The 13,787-nt window shown below is 46.1% G+C and overlaps 1 protein-coding gene across 1 annotated transcript; it reads right to left on the reverse strand.

The window, feature by feature from the left end:
- Positions 1 to 552: 552 nt before the first annotated feature.
- LOC129782784 (E3 ubiquitin-protein ligase TRIM36-like) lies at positions 553 to 8,267 on the reverse strand. Its single transcript, XM_055791554.1, has 5 exons — positions 7,641 to 8,267; positions 6,886 to 7,010; positions 6,055 to 6,345; positions 5,454 to 5,751; positions 553 to 3,932 (listed from the first exon to the last, which is right to left on the reverse strand). Exons 1-5 carry the CDS (start codon positions 7,760 to 7,762, stop codon positions 3,578 to 3,580), a joined length of 1,191 nt encoding a protein of 396 aa, XP_055647529.1. The 5' UTR covers positions 7,763 to 8,267; the 3' UTR covers positions 553 to 3,577.
- Between the last annotated feature and the right edge of the window lie 5,520 nt (positions 8,268 to 13,787).

A 13,787-nucleotide genomic window follows, 5' to 3' on the forward strand; every position in this document is an offset into this window, starting at 1 on the left:
ATAGCAGCAGTAATCCTCGGCTTCCTCAGGCACTATAACTGATATAGGAAGGAGGAAAAAAATGAGGGAGCTATCCTTAAACCTATCAGAATGAGATGGAGAGAAAGTTCCTTAGGTAGATAGAAATTTCACCTAGGGAAAAAAATAGCTTTAGAGGAGAGGAGAAATTATTATTTTCTTCCTTGGGATCCATCACTGACTGAATATTCTGCATGGTGGTCGAGCAGGGCAGGGAGCCAGGCAGACAGAGGAGGTTCCCACCAGTGCTGCTAAAACATGCACAACCCGCATCACAACTAGGCACTGTGTCCAGAAATGGCTGTTTCTGGGGCTGGTAACCCATTGTGACCTGGTGGGCTAAAAGAAGGGTAATCTCAGTGCATTCCTCCAAGTTCCTTTGTATATGGCCCAATGTGAAAATTACTTGGTTTCTGCCTGAGCTTAAGTAAAAAGATTATATTTGGCCTCTGCAGGTGCCAGTTGACTTAAAAAATGTCCAGCTCCAACTCATCTGAATATCTATCCATCCTTTCTTAAAAAGAGAAGTTCAGTCAGCCTCAGAAGGTGAGAGGAGAAAGAGGGGTAGCAGGATGGTTACCAGTACAGCAGGAGGAAATGTGAAGGGGAGGGCATAGTGGGAAAGAAAGGCTACGATAACCACCTTTTACAAAAATCAATGACCCACAGGATAAGTAACGAGGGACAATTTGCCATTTCTCCTGCAGGAGAAAGTTCCAGGAGATACCCACTGCTTCCCCGCTGCTGCCTGGGACGCCCAAGTGCTTCTCATACAAGCACACAACGAAGCTGTGCAGCAGGCTTCCACACAGCCTCACTAAGGCAGAAACATTTGCGGGTGAGACCCCAACAAGAAGGTGCCCTTGCTGGGCCTTTCTAGCCCCGACAGGGCTGTCGTGCTCACCTTGGCACGGATGGCATTTTGGCCAGATACCGTTCCTGCCGATTAGAGGTGACAGGGGCCACCAGGCAGAGGCCTGGGAGAGCGGACACTGGGAGGGGTGGGCTCTGGGTCAGGTCAGTGCGACAGTTCAGACAGCAAAGGGCACAAAGGTTTTGCATTATGAGCTACATTCTTCTAAGTGTGTTGTGATTTTTCAGGTCCCATTTCATAGCTCTACAGCTGTATACATGTACTTAGTAAGCATACTTCTCACACACACTCATCAAGACGCAACACTATCCCCAAATTAGAAAGCATATCCCCAAATTAGAAAGCACCGAGTATGTATTAGAAACATCCGTCACTTTAGATCCTGATTTTTCCACACCACAAGTTAACAGTGCAAGTAACCCCCATGTTTTTTCACAGAGATTTCTATCGACAGATGCAGTCCACCGCTGTGGCCAGTAAGAGCACATGACGGATCCTCCTGGAAGGCATCTCAAAACCCACGGAAGACAGGGAGGTGATTAGCGACAGCCAGCAAGGGTTCACCACGGGCAAATTGTGCCTGACTCCTCTAGTGGCCTTCTGTGGTGGAGTGGCTGCATCAGCGGACAAGGGAAGAGCTACCGATGACATATACCTGGACTGCTGTCAGGCCTTTGATATGATCCCCCACAACATTCTTCCCTCTAAATTTGAGAGGGATGGGCTTGATGGATGGAGCAGGAACTGCCTGGGTGGCCATGGGCAAAGAGTTTTATAGTCAACAGCTCAGCATGCAAGTGGAAACCAGGAACAAGTGGTGTCCCTCAGGGAGGGGTTTCTACTGGCACTGGTAGTACCTCCACTAAGAGCAGACAGTGGGATTTGGTGCACCCTTACCAAGTCTGCAGTTGACACCAAGCTGAGCAGTTCAGTCGCCAGAGGGACCATGACAGGCTTGAGAAGTGTGCCCATGTGAACCTCATGAGGTTCACCGAGGCCAAGCGCAAGGTCCTGCACCCGGGTCAGGGCAACCTCCTGGTATCAATACAGACTGGGGATGGAGAGCAGCCCTGCAGAGAAGGACTTGGACATCCCGGTGGGTGAAAAATCGAACTTGTACCAGCGATGCGCACCCACAGCCCAGAAAGCCAATTGCATCCTGGGCTGCTGGGTGGCCAGAGGGGCAAGGGAGTGGATTCTCCCACTCTGCTCTCCTAAGACCCCACGCGGAGTATTGCATCTGGCTCTGAGGCCCCCAGCGTGAAGCAGGTCCAGGGGAGGCCCACAGAAATGATCAGAAGGCTGGAACACCCTGGAAAGGCTGAGAGAGTTGGCCTTACTCAGCCTGGAGAAGGGAAGGCCCCAGGGAGACTTCACTGTGGCCTTTCCGTAGATAAGGAGGGCTTGCAAGAATGATGGAGAGAAACTTTCTACAGGCCTTGGTAAAGCCAGGACCAGGGGCAACGGTTTTAAAGGTAACAAGGGTGTGTTTAGATCAGATTTAAGGAAGACATTTCTAACACTGAAGGTGGGAAGACCCTGGAACGGGCTGCCCAGAGCAGCTGTGGATGTCCCATCTCTGGAAGTGCTCAACGTCAGGTTGAAGAGAGCTTTGAACAACTTCATCTAGTGAAAGATATCCCTGCCCATGGCAGGGGGTTGTACTAGATGATTTTGAAAGGTCTTTTCCAACCCAAACCGATCTGTAGTTCTGTGTTTCTATGAAGAACTACCGTGGGATAGTTTTTAACATGACAGGAACAGAAATTTGAGGGGAGACATCCTTTAAGGCAGAAATAGGGTCTCATAACTTAATCAGTGCATTTTTTACATTCTTACTAGAAAAACAAGCTGCTACTAGATAAAAAAAATTAAGAAATACCTGATTATTTAACGTTCACATATTACAACTGATGTCAAGAACTCATTTGCTTTTGCCTAAATACCAGGTACAACTACTCACACATGCAAACACCTTTGATTTTGGACATTGAATTCTGTACTTCAAGTAGAATTGCACTCTATTGTTTACAGCCTATAGTAAAAGCCCAGAAGAGTAAAGAAACTTATCATTATGCCACCAACTGCATGACGCCAGGTGTCAGAGTTCTAGCTTACAGCCACATCAAAGGTATATGACATGCAATCGTATTCTAGTTTACCCTTCTCTTTCCAAATACAAGCTAAACGTTCATATGCAGTTCCGACTTCTGTCTGGTGTATAATTTTTCGTGCTGAAAGGCCCAACCCCGGTGCTCTGGGGTTATTTGGAAGGCGTTTGATCCCTCAGAGGCATTTCAGGCAGGTATCTTAAAAGGAGAACAGCAATCACACGCTGTCAGCTTTGTTCATTAAGTGCAAAACTGACTACGTAAGAATTTAAGTTACATAGAAGGCAGATTTCTACCCATGAGGAGTGATCTTGGTTGCTAGTTAAACTTCTTTCCTGCTTCCTCCTGCCAAGAAAGTCCGTAGAGAACAGCATCACACAGATCACGAGAAAGGCAGGAGAGTTCCCAGAACAGTTCACACTGGTGTGGGAAGTGTCTGGACAACGCGTTTAAAAAAGACATGACAGAGAGACTTGTGAGCAACATATATGTAGAACATAATTAATCGGGACAAGGTAGAGCTCTCCTGCCGTCATTCTCCATCTCAGAGCAGCAATAGAAAGAGGTTACTGCACTAAACGTTGTCGTGGTACTCCTCATACTTCGCTGTGACAGCTTCCTCAAGGTGAATGGCTGCGCCACCCATTAAGGCAAACATTGGGTACATTATGCCAGAGCAGTTCACCTTGCACTCATAAAGGCATTTCATGCGGTCTGCGTCATAAAACCCCACCTTGCCATTGTCACAATCAAGGCAGATGCCCAAGCACGATGGCAGGGGAAGGATTCTGCTTGCTGGATCCTTGGGGGCAGCAGGTGTCGTGGGGATGAAGAACTTCTTCATGCCTAAAGTGACCAGAGTACAAGGCTTCGATGAGTCAGAGAAGGTATCTTCACTCCCACTGTCATGACCACTGTCTTGCTCGTATCTGGAACAGAAAAACAACTGTTTGTTTTTGTGGGAACAGTGATGTGAAGTGGAGAAAACACTTCCATAAGATACGTAACACTACACAATTACCTGGAAAACCTTGTGGGGTAAAAATCTACCTAAGGCAGGAGGGAAGATGCCTGTCGTAGGTGGAGGACACTCACATGGGCCACTTCAAACAATAACAGCTAAACACTAATACGGATGAGACCACAGAAGGCTTTACTAAGGAACAGGTGTATCTGAGTGTACTCATGCTAGGCAATCATTAATGAACCTACAGGAACAGTAAATTAGTTAACTTGAGAAGTAATTTAGCGAAAATGACTAACCATTACAGACAAGATACATTTAACTTCATTTACATAACGTTAAGCGACACCAGTAAATACGTTTAACATTACTGTTGTTCTATGACTTTTCCACACCACTGCTGTATTACATTGCCTTTTAAAATTCACAACACAACACAGTAGGCTTCGGGTTTTGGTGCATCTGGTTTGTTTGGCTTGCCACTTTGTTTGTTGCTTTTAAAGTGCACTGCCTGGAGGCTTCCCTGAACCCCTGTTTCCCAGCTGGTTACTGGGGAAAAGTTTGTAGCCAGCTTTGTTCAGTCTACTTGCTTTTCCCCCTGCTTCTGTCCCCAGAAGAAGTCAGACTGCAGAAGCAGACATTCTTCTGTGCAGACAATTCCTACCTAGATTTGCGTTTCTGGTGGGAGGCTGGATGTGTGTCAGCTCAACTTTTCCAGATATTTGTGTGGATACGGAAAAAGAGATCAGGAAATCAGGATCTAAGTCCTCACTTTGCAAAAAGGCTCCATCTGACTTTAAGCAGCTCAAGACATTGGCTTTCTTACACTTCCAGGAGGAAGCCAATACATCTGTCAGATTCCTGGAAAAGTTCAGAGTCCCCAGCAGACAGCCTCCCAGCCTGCAGTTCTTAGGCACGTCCAGGCTTAGTACAGCTGTAATTGAGAGCTGGAAATCTTTTTTGCTCGTTTGTCCACTGTCCACTGAGCTTCTCCTCAGTTAGCACTCCAGTACCACATGCAAGCACACAGCCTGGGATAAGCCAGTGGCTTGGAATCCACCGTGACACAAGCTACAGCAAAGATACACAGATGTGCACAGTGAACATCGTACCTCTGAATGGCTGCCAAACTTAGCATGCTTAAGGAATGAAGGCGGAGTCTTACTACTGACAATTAAGCATTGCTTCAATCTTGCAATATTTGTCTTTTTTACCTTCTTGCTTTAAGTGACATATCTTGACATCTATAGAAACCTGATTTCTACCCTCAAAAGAAAGAAAATAGGACTCTGGGTAACTAGCACATTTTCCCCGCTAACTTTAGACGATGAACAGGACAACCTGCTTACACCATATCCTTCAAGCTACTTTGCACTCGTTAGGTTCACCTTGTGTACTAATTGAGGCCAGAACCGCTCTTTATTTATATTTTAAAAAAGACATCTCCTTCTATAAAACATGTGTTAAGCAAGAGTATGCAATTTACCTTGGGCTGGTCACGTCATGGCTATTATGGAACAATTTATTTATCTTGTGGCTAGAAACAACTCCCACTTTCACCAGGTATGAATAGGCTTCCACGTGAAAAGCCCAGAAGTGCTTCCCTTTGGCAATCCCAGTGTCACCAATGATGTAATCCAAGGTTGTGTAGCATCCGACCTGCACGCGCTCAGATCCCAGCAGCAGAGGAAATCCAGCCCTGCTCTCCACAGAGGTTCTTCCTGGGTTCAGCAGGAGATGTTCACTGTTGTACCCACATTTGTCATCAAAAAGAAAACTGAAAACTGAAAAACAGTATCCCAAAAAATTGTCCTCTTAGTTAGGTATTTGGCCTCCTGTGCTTATAAACTACATTTGCATATACACTGGCACTGGGATTTCCCACTTCTGAAGGCTACCAGGAACATCATGCAATTTAACACAGTCTCAGCATGCTACCTACTTAACCCATTAACAGTGCTTCTCAACATTTATGCAACTAGTAACTGTATAGTCAAAGTCTGGGAGCTACTGGAACTACGTACGCACAGCTCTCAACACCGACAGACACAGATCCAGCACCTTGCGGAAAGAAGAAAACCCCATACCTGGAGCTGGAGGAGTACGCAAAACAACTTCTCGGCTCCAAGGGCTACAGATGGAGCCTTTATATCCACGAACTCTAAAGGCATAGCTGCTGTCATCATCAAGATCAGATATTACTTTGCTCTTGCTGCAAACTTCGACCTGCCACATCTCAGTCTCGTCTTCTCTATTAAGCTTACGATATTCAAGGACATAGATATCAGCCGAGTCGACATTCCCAGGGCATTCCCAGCTGATCAGAGCTTGGTTGTATATTCTGCTTTGCTCTTCATTGATCTCTGGTATTTCCAGACCTGGAACGACAGAGACTCAGGAGGCATAACCCTCACATTTAGATACACCTTGGTCTAGAATTCATGTACAAGCCCTTTGTTGAGTGGCTACAGCACCATGAGTCGCAGGGGGGAACCTGGCTCAGTTCACGAGTGCAGATGAGGATGGTTCTGGATGTGCACTTAAATAAAACCTTCGCTTTCTGTTTTTACTTTCAAAGTTGTATCGTTCGTTTCTACTGGCAGCTAAAAAAGCGTATGAAAACTGTTCTTTTTTGTCGTGCAACAAAAAGCATCTGCAAAGACCTAGTATTACTGATCTACAATATTTTGGAAGCCAGTGTTAACTGGCACTGAAAGCAATGGCGTCTTAGCTTCGTTACCAAAGCTGAAGCTTCATTACATTGCTGCCAGGTAATGCCTTGTGGATCACAGAGACAGAAAGGACAACACAAGTCACAAGACTGACTTCTGCAGCTGCAGCCCTGCCTAAGTTTTGCCTCTTTCAGAGCAGCCCTTAAAGCTGTAACTTGACAATGAGCTGGTGCGCTCGCAACTTACCATTGGAATGGAAAGACAAGTCACCAAGGATCTCTTCTTGCTTGGCGATGTCCACCACAAAGTCTTCAAAAGTAGCTCCAGCTGCTGGCCTGAAGCTCTTCAGAGATTCGGTAGCTTTTTGGATTCTGACAGCGCAGAAGCAGAGGCATGGCAGAAGAGAGAAAAGGGAATTCACGTGTGTGCATTCCTTAAACAAAATTGCTAAGCTTTGCTTTCCAAAAAGTTCCATCTTCATATAGTTACTGATACCTCCCAGAAAGTTCTGCCTCTCTAGACAGAATTCAAAGGCAACATTTAAAGGCTGTTTGTACATCCGCGTAAAGGTAAGGAACAGGCAATTCTCTTGGCAGAGCATTTTAACAATTTGAGGCATTATGCTCAAAGAGCAAAATAGGTGTGAAGCACTCATGGAGAGTAGCCATTAAGATGAAAGCGTTTAAAGCCGGAAGAGACATGTTTGATTAACTTGCAAATACCCGATACAATCTCTGAGCAAAGGAATGCGGCAGTGAGCTGAACAAGCCGCCCTTCCACTGCAGTCCTACTGAGGGAGGCTCGGTCTTGCCACAGGACAGGGCCCCTCCTGCGTGCTGTTTTTGAACGCACACTCTAATTACTGCTACTGAACGGTACCGGGACCACCTCCTGAGCCTCCGCAAGACATTCCGTACTTTGCTAGGAGGTGTCAAAACAATACGGCTGACCAGACATCCTGGAAGGGTACCCGTCCCTCAAACAGAAGGTAATTCAGATACCTGACGTGAAGTTGTTTTGCTGTTTGAACAAAACAAGATGGATCAGTCTCTTTAAGCACTTCTTGGGCATATCCGACAAGGCCATTATTTTCCAGGAGCCCCTGGTATTCTTCTGCTTGCATTTGCAATTTCTCCAGCCTTAAAGTCTTAGAAGCTTCAATTGCCCTAAGGGCTGCAGACTTCTTCTCTTCCAGGACATGAAATAATTTCTCAAAACTCTGAGATGCTTCTTCTTTAGCCCTTTCACTGTTGCACTAGAAGGGAACAAAAGACACTCGGACAGATTCCACAGCTGCGGCTGTGTACAGAAACATACATAAGGTTGTTCAAGGTATCACAGCAATCTAGTCAGGCGCTTGACAGACAAGACTAATGAGCTCTGTTGTGCTCTTTGGGACTGACAACGCGATCAGCGCTGCACCCAAGCTAGCGTTTAGTACCCTAACACCGAGAACCAAGAGCAGGAAAGTGTTCCTCTGACTGCGCCTTGAGTTATGCATGGCATTTGTCTAAACAGCTCATGGAAAAGCAAGCAGGTCAGTCTCAAAGTCTTTGTGCCCAAGAGCTAGGTGCTCTTCCACCTTCCCCCATCACCCTGAACCGGAGGTCCAGCCCAGTTTCTCACGGATGCCCTCAGAACCGTAGTGCTACCTCTGACTAGTGCCCTGAACAAAAGGCACTGAGAAGCACTAAGACACGCATGAGTTCTGTGTTTTCCTTCTTTTCATAGTCCTGAAACTGTATTTGCCCTTTTGGTCAATACCGAATATTAAGCTGACATTCACAAAGGTGGTTCCTGCAGTATTTTCCACACAGTCCTGTGGTCTAGTTGTACGTAAGCCATGCAGATAAGGGTTTCCCCACCTTGTGTGAATTCTGCATTTGTTAATGTTGAGTTTCCTCTGCTCGTTTACCTGATCACTTAGTCCTGAGGCTCCTGCAGCTCGTCATTCACTCCTAGACTTGAATGTTCCCGAGTAGCTTCATAAGTAACACAAATGTGATCCTTTTTTGTTTGCTTGCTTTTCCAGATCTTGGAAAGTTGTAAGTGAGAGTCAGAAAATCTCTTTCTGCTGTTAAAATTGGTTGTTCCTTCTACTTTTTTCCCTCTCGTTTAATAAACCGTGATTGGCTGGGCAAGCGCTGAAAACCTTTACACATTACTACGCTGTGTTGAGTAGGTGGCTGACGTTCTTGTGTGTGTGAGCCCAGCAGTCAAACAGACCCAGGAGACAGGATTCTCTCTTCGGTAGCTGTGATTCTCCCATTGCACAGTCACCATTTGCCTGTTCATCTATGAAACCCAGTGTCTGTCAGCTGAAGGCTGTAGATCACAGTGTTGAACTTTCCAGTTTGTTGTTCCCAGGCTAGATGTCCTTCCATAGACAAATGCATCATTTTTGGTTCCTCTGTTTCAGAAACTGGTCTAAACTAGAGGTTTTGCGTCATGGTTAGCACTGCCCAGTTCCACATTTGGATGCACCTGGACCAATACCATGAGGCTGCGGCGTTTTGTTAGTTCATAGAAAGATGCATAATCTGGAACAACTCCATCTTGGACACGAAGACGGTCTCTCAGACTCATTTATTAAAAGATAAATTGAGATTTACTGGTTTGAGAATATAGAAGTAAGACATAAAAAATTTGTCCTGTCTTCCGCCGCCCCCCCCCCCCCCCCCCCATTAGCTTTATCTAGCTTTATCTTACTTTCATTTAAGATTTGCTGTGCTATGCAATTACTTACTCTACTGGACAGAGCCTGATACTATTTTAAACATTTATCTGCCTTTTGGTATGTCTGCTTGTATTTATTTCGTTCTGAGTTTAAAAATGGATTTGGCTTTTGGTGTTACTTGAATACTTAGGATGCATTCATGACAGTACTCTGTGGTGCTTACTCCACCGTATTAAATGACCCCCCCCCCCACTGTCAGAGGCACTGGCAACTCACTGTCAGAGTTGTTCGGCTACAATGGAAGCGTCACATTTCAGAACTACTGTTCAGCAGTACTTGGCTATCCAGATACTTATTTTTCCAGAACAATTTTCTTCCTACGGAACAGCACTTTACAATGTAGACTAAGCTAAGAATGGTGTGGTATTGTGTGGATCTTTGTGCAATATAGCTGTTTGGTGACTACTGTGTGATTTGCAAAGCTCCATGCAGGTGTGAATCATGTAGACACTTTTTAGATATCTAAAGCTTTAAAAAAACAGCCTTGTTTAAAAATATCCTGAAATGTAAACATGATGTGTGTGGTTCTTATTTTTTTTTTTTTTTTTTTTTTTTTGAATAAAAGCTGAAAATACAGGAGCTGGGTCGTTCCCATTATTACATTCCAGCTCTGCAGTACCCCGGCTGGAATTGTATTTCTTACAATTGATGGCAACAGGTGACTTGCAGGGAAAAAGTTCTCAAGCGTGCCCATAAACCAGTCACTCTAATTTGAGGAGAGGCTAAAGAATCTAGTTTGTCCTAATTGCCACATCAGGCTTTTACTTAAGCTGCTCTTTAGGAACTTGGCTGCCTGAGGGTCCCTCCCAGGGAGGGGAGGACAGTGTGTGTGCAGAAGAGCGTTGGCTCTTTGGCCTTTTCAAGGGAACCTACCCTTTCCCTAACAGAGGCAGAAGATGGCCCTTAGCTCTGCAGCTGAGCAGCCCAGCCAAGAGACCTGAGTGCGGTTGGACGGAGCTGCCTTGCTCTGCAGTTCTGCAAATTGGTGCCAGTGCTGGAATCTGCGTTTATTTGAAAGTATGGTGTTTCCATTTATCAACGCTGCTGCTTTTGGGATGCTTTTAAGTTCCAGCTTATGGTGGCAGCTGCCTTCAGGCCTGCTGTATGTGCACCTGCGAGTGCTGGAGGCTGTATTCACAGTGAGTGTCCTGTGACCTGTGCTGGTGTGGTTAAAGCAGCCGCAGAGCTGATATACGCTCCTGGGAAAGCAGGAGTGCTGAAACCAAGGGCAGTATTCTGCTGCATTTTCTCAGCTTTCCTGTTTGACTGCCATCCTCACGTACGTGGTTCAAAGACACAAAAGACATGTTCATTGCTTGAAGTGGAGTAAAACCACAAGAGAGAAGGGTGGCTGAAGAAGCGCAGGAAGCAATATTCCTGGCACCATGTCAGCAAATGAACGCAGAGCTGGCGGGCACTTAGAGCCATAGAATCATTGGGGTTGGAAAATATCTTTGAGATCATCATGTCCAACCGTTAACGCAGGACTGCCATGTCCATCAGTAAACCGTGTGGCTAAGCACCGCATCTATGTGTTTTTGAAACAGCTCCAGGGCTGGTGATTCCACCATGTCCCTGGGCAGCCTGTTCAACGCTTGGCCACCCTTTCAGTGAAGAAATTTTTCCCAATACCCAATCTAAACGTCCCCTGGCATAGCTTGAGGCTGTTTCCTCTTGTCCTGTCACTTGTTATCTGGGAGAAGAGACCAACCCCCACCTACCTACAGCCTCCTGTCAGGGAGCTGCAGAGAGCAGTAAGGTCCCCCCTGAGCATCCTCCTCTCCAGACTGAACAACTGCAGTTCCCTCAGCCAGTGCTCATACAGCTTGTGCTCCAGACCCTCACCAGCTTCACGGCCCTTGTCTGGACACGCTCCAGCATCTTGACATTGCTCTTGAAGTGAGGGGCCCAACACTGAACAGAGGACTGAAGGTTCAGCCTCACCAGTGCCCAGTGCAGGGGGACGGTCACTGCCCTGGTCCTGCTGGCCACACTGCTGGGGACACAGGCCAGGGTGCTGCTGGCCGCCTGGGCCCCCTGGGCACACTGCTGGCTCCTGCCCAGCCGGCCGTCACCCAGCACCCCCAGGCCCTTTCCCACCAGGCCCTTTCCAGCCGCTCTGCCCCAGCCTGTAGCGCTGCGTGGGGCTGGTGTGACCCAAGGGCAGGACCCGGCACTGAGCCCTGCTGAACCTCATACAACTGGCCTGGGCCCATCGCTCCAGCCTGCCCAGGTCCCTCTGCAGAGCCTCCTGCCCTCAGGCAGGTCAGCACTCCCCCGCACCTCGGTGTCATCTGCAAGCTCACTGAGGGTGCACTCGATCCCCTCATGCAGATCGTCAATAAAGATGTTAAACAGGACTGGACCCAGTACTGACCCCACCAGCTGGATGTAACTCTAGTCACCACCACTCTCCGGGCTTGGCTGTCCAGCCAGCTTTCATCAAGTGAGAGGTAGATCTGTCCAAGCCATGAGCAGCCAGTTTCTCCAGGAGAATGCTGTGGGTGATGGTGTCAAAGGCTTTACTAAGGTCCAGGTAGTCAACATGCACAGGCTTTCCCTCATCCATCAGGTGGGTCATCTTGTCATAGAAGGAGATCAGGTCTGTCAAGCAGGACCTGCCTGTCATAAGCAGGACCTGCCTGTCATAACCCCCTGCTGGCTGAGCCTGATCCCCTGGTTCTCCTGCACATGCTGCGTGATGGCGTTCAGGATGATCTGCTTCCCTGGCACTGTGGTCAGGCTGACAGGCCTTTAGTTTCCCATATGCTTCCTGCCCTTCCTTTAGATGGGCTAACCTCCAGTTAACTGGGAACTCCCCAGTTTGCCAGGACTGTTGATAAATGATGGAACGTGGTTTGGTGAGTTTCTCCTGTCACTTCTTCCCTTATTTAGAAAGTGCCATGTATCAGGCATCCCCTGATACTTCAGAGTGTTTATGCAGGTGTGAAGTCATTCGTGCAGGTTTTATTAAAATTTTTTCATGCCTCACAGCGGAACAGCCAAACCATTACTGAAATTAAATCTCAAATTGTTAATTGGTGGGGTTTTTTTTTCAAATGACAATAGAGTCTATTTTAAAGAACTTCTGAGGCAGAAATATAAAGATGAAGAAGGGTAAGACTAGGACTTTTTATGAGAAAAAAGTCATGTATAATACCAGGTTTGTACTATTTTAATTTTATTTCAGTGCACTTTGTTTCTTTCAAACATAAAATTTATGAAAAAATCATTTTCAAGACACTAGCAAGGAAACATTGTACCGGTAAGATTTCTCTCTGCAAATCCTATTTCTTCTCTGGACACCTTAATTCACAGCTTTTTTAAAAGATTTATTTTATGTAGCTTTTATTTTGTCAGGCTCCATGGAGGCAAGCTGTCATTGCTCTGAGCCCCATCCAGTTCCCCATGCACCAGGCAGGTCCTGGCAGTCACATCACCCAGACTGGTGTGTTACTACTGTAATTAAATAGCAGTAACATAGAGCATGCAGTTTTGCAGTGCAAATATATTCAAGTGCATTTAAACATTAGTTTGTCTTTCATCACCTTTTTTTTATCTTGTCATGAGAGCAGCCAGTACAACAGGACACATGCATGGGCTTGGGGGGCCTTTCCTCAGGGTTTTTCCATCATTTTTTGTTCAGTCCCAGTTGCTGGTTTTTGAGCTGAATGAGCAGAGCTGAGCATGTGGGTAAGCTCTGATTTCATTGACTTTCTAGTGTCTCACCCTTTATTTAGTTTTTCCTTCTCAAGTTCTTCTGCCTAGCTAGTTGCTGGATTTCTAGTGTGAATGCAAGCAGAAGAGATTTTTTAGAGAAGCAGTGCAAAGAACGTGCCCTTGGAGACCATGTAATCACTCGTGAAGTTATTATATATAATGAGGAGAAAATACTAATATTCACTGGTTTAGTGTATTGACATACAACCCATTTTAGTATTTTATTATTTACAGTGATTTTTTTAAAAAGACTGCTTTATGAGCTTGATTATTTTTTAACTTTAAAAAAGACCTTTCACTACTATTTTTCAAAGTGTAGTCAACATTGTTTAAGAAATACTAATTTCTTAGTTGTGATTTTGTGGTTCTGGTCCAACCATTGACTGTGCCTGTTTTCTTTTCAAAAAGGGGGCAACAGCAACGAGCATTAGCACCAGCTCTGAGCTCAAGCTCGTGCTGCAGTGTTGTGCGTCCCCTTGACTCACCCCCTGCTCACCCTTGGGGAGATCTTTCCTCACAGGACCTCTAGCTCCAGGATCACCCTAATAAGACCAGTTGCATCCATTGGTGTGACTGGAACATGTAGCAGGGCAGCAAGGAAGAAACACTGAAATATTTTTAGGGACATCTGATCAAAGCATATTGGCTGATAAGTAGAAACGAGAATAGGAGAGGTGGGCTGTGTGGTTGC

This window comes from Falco peregrinus, chromosome Z (genome assembly GCF_023634155.1).
Source record: "Falco peregrinus isolate bFalPer1 chromosome Z, bFalPer1.pri, whole genome shotgun sequence".
Taxonomy (NCBI): Eukaryota; Metazoa; Chordata; class Aves; order Falconiformes; family Falconidae; genus Falco; species Falco peregrinus.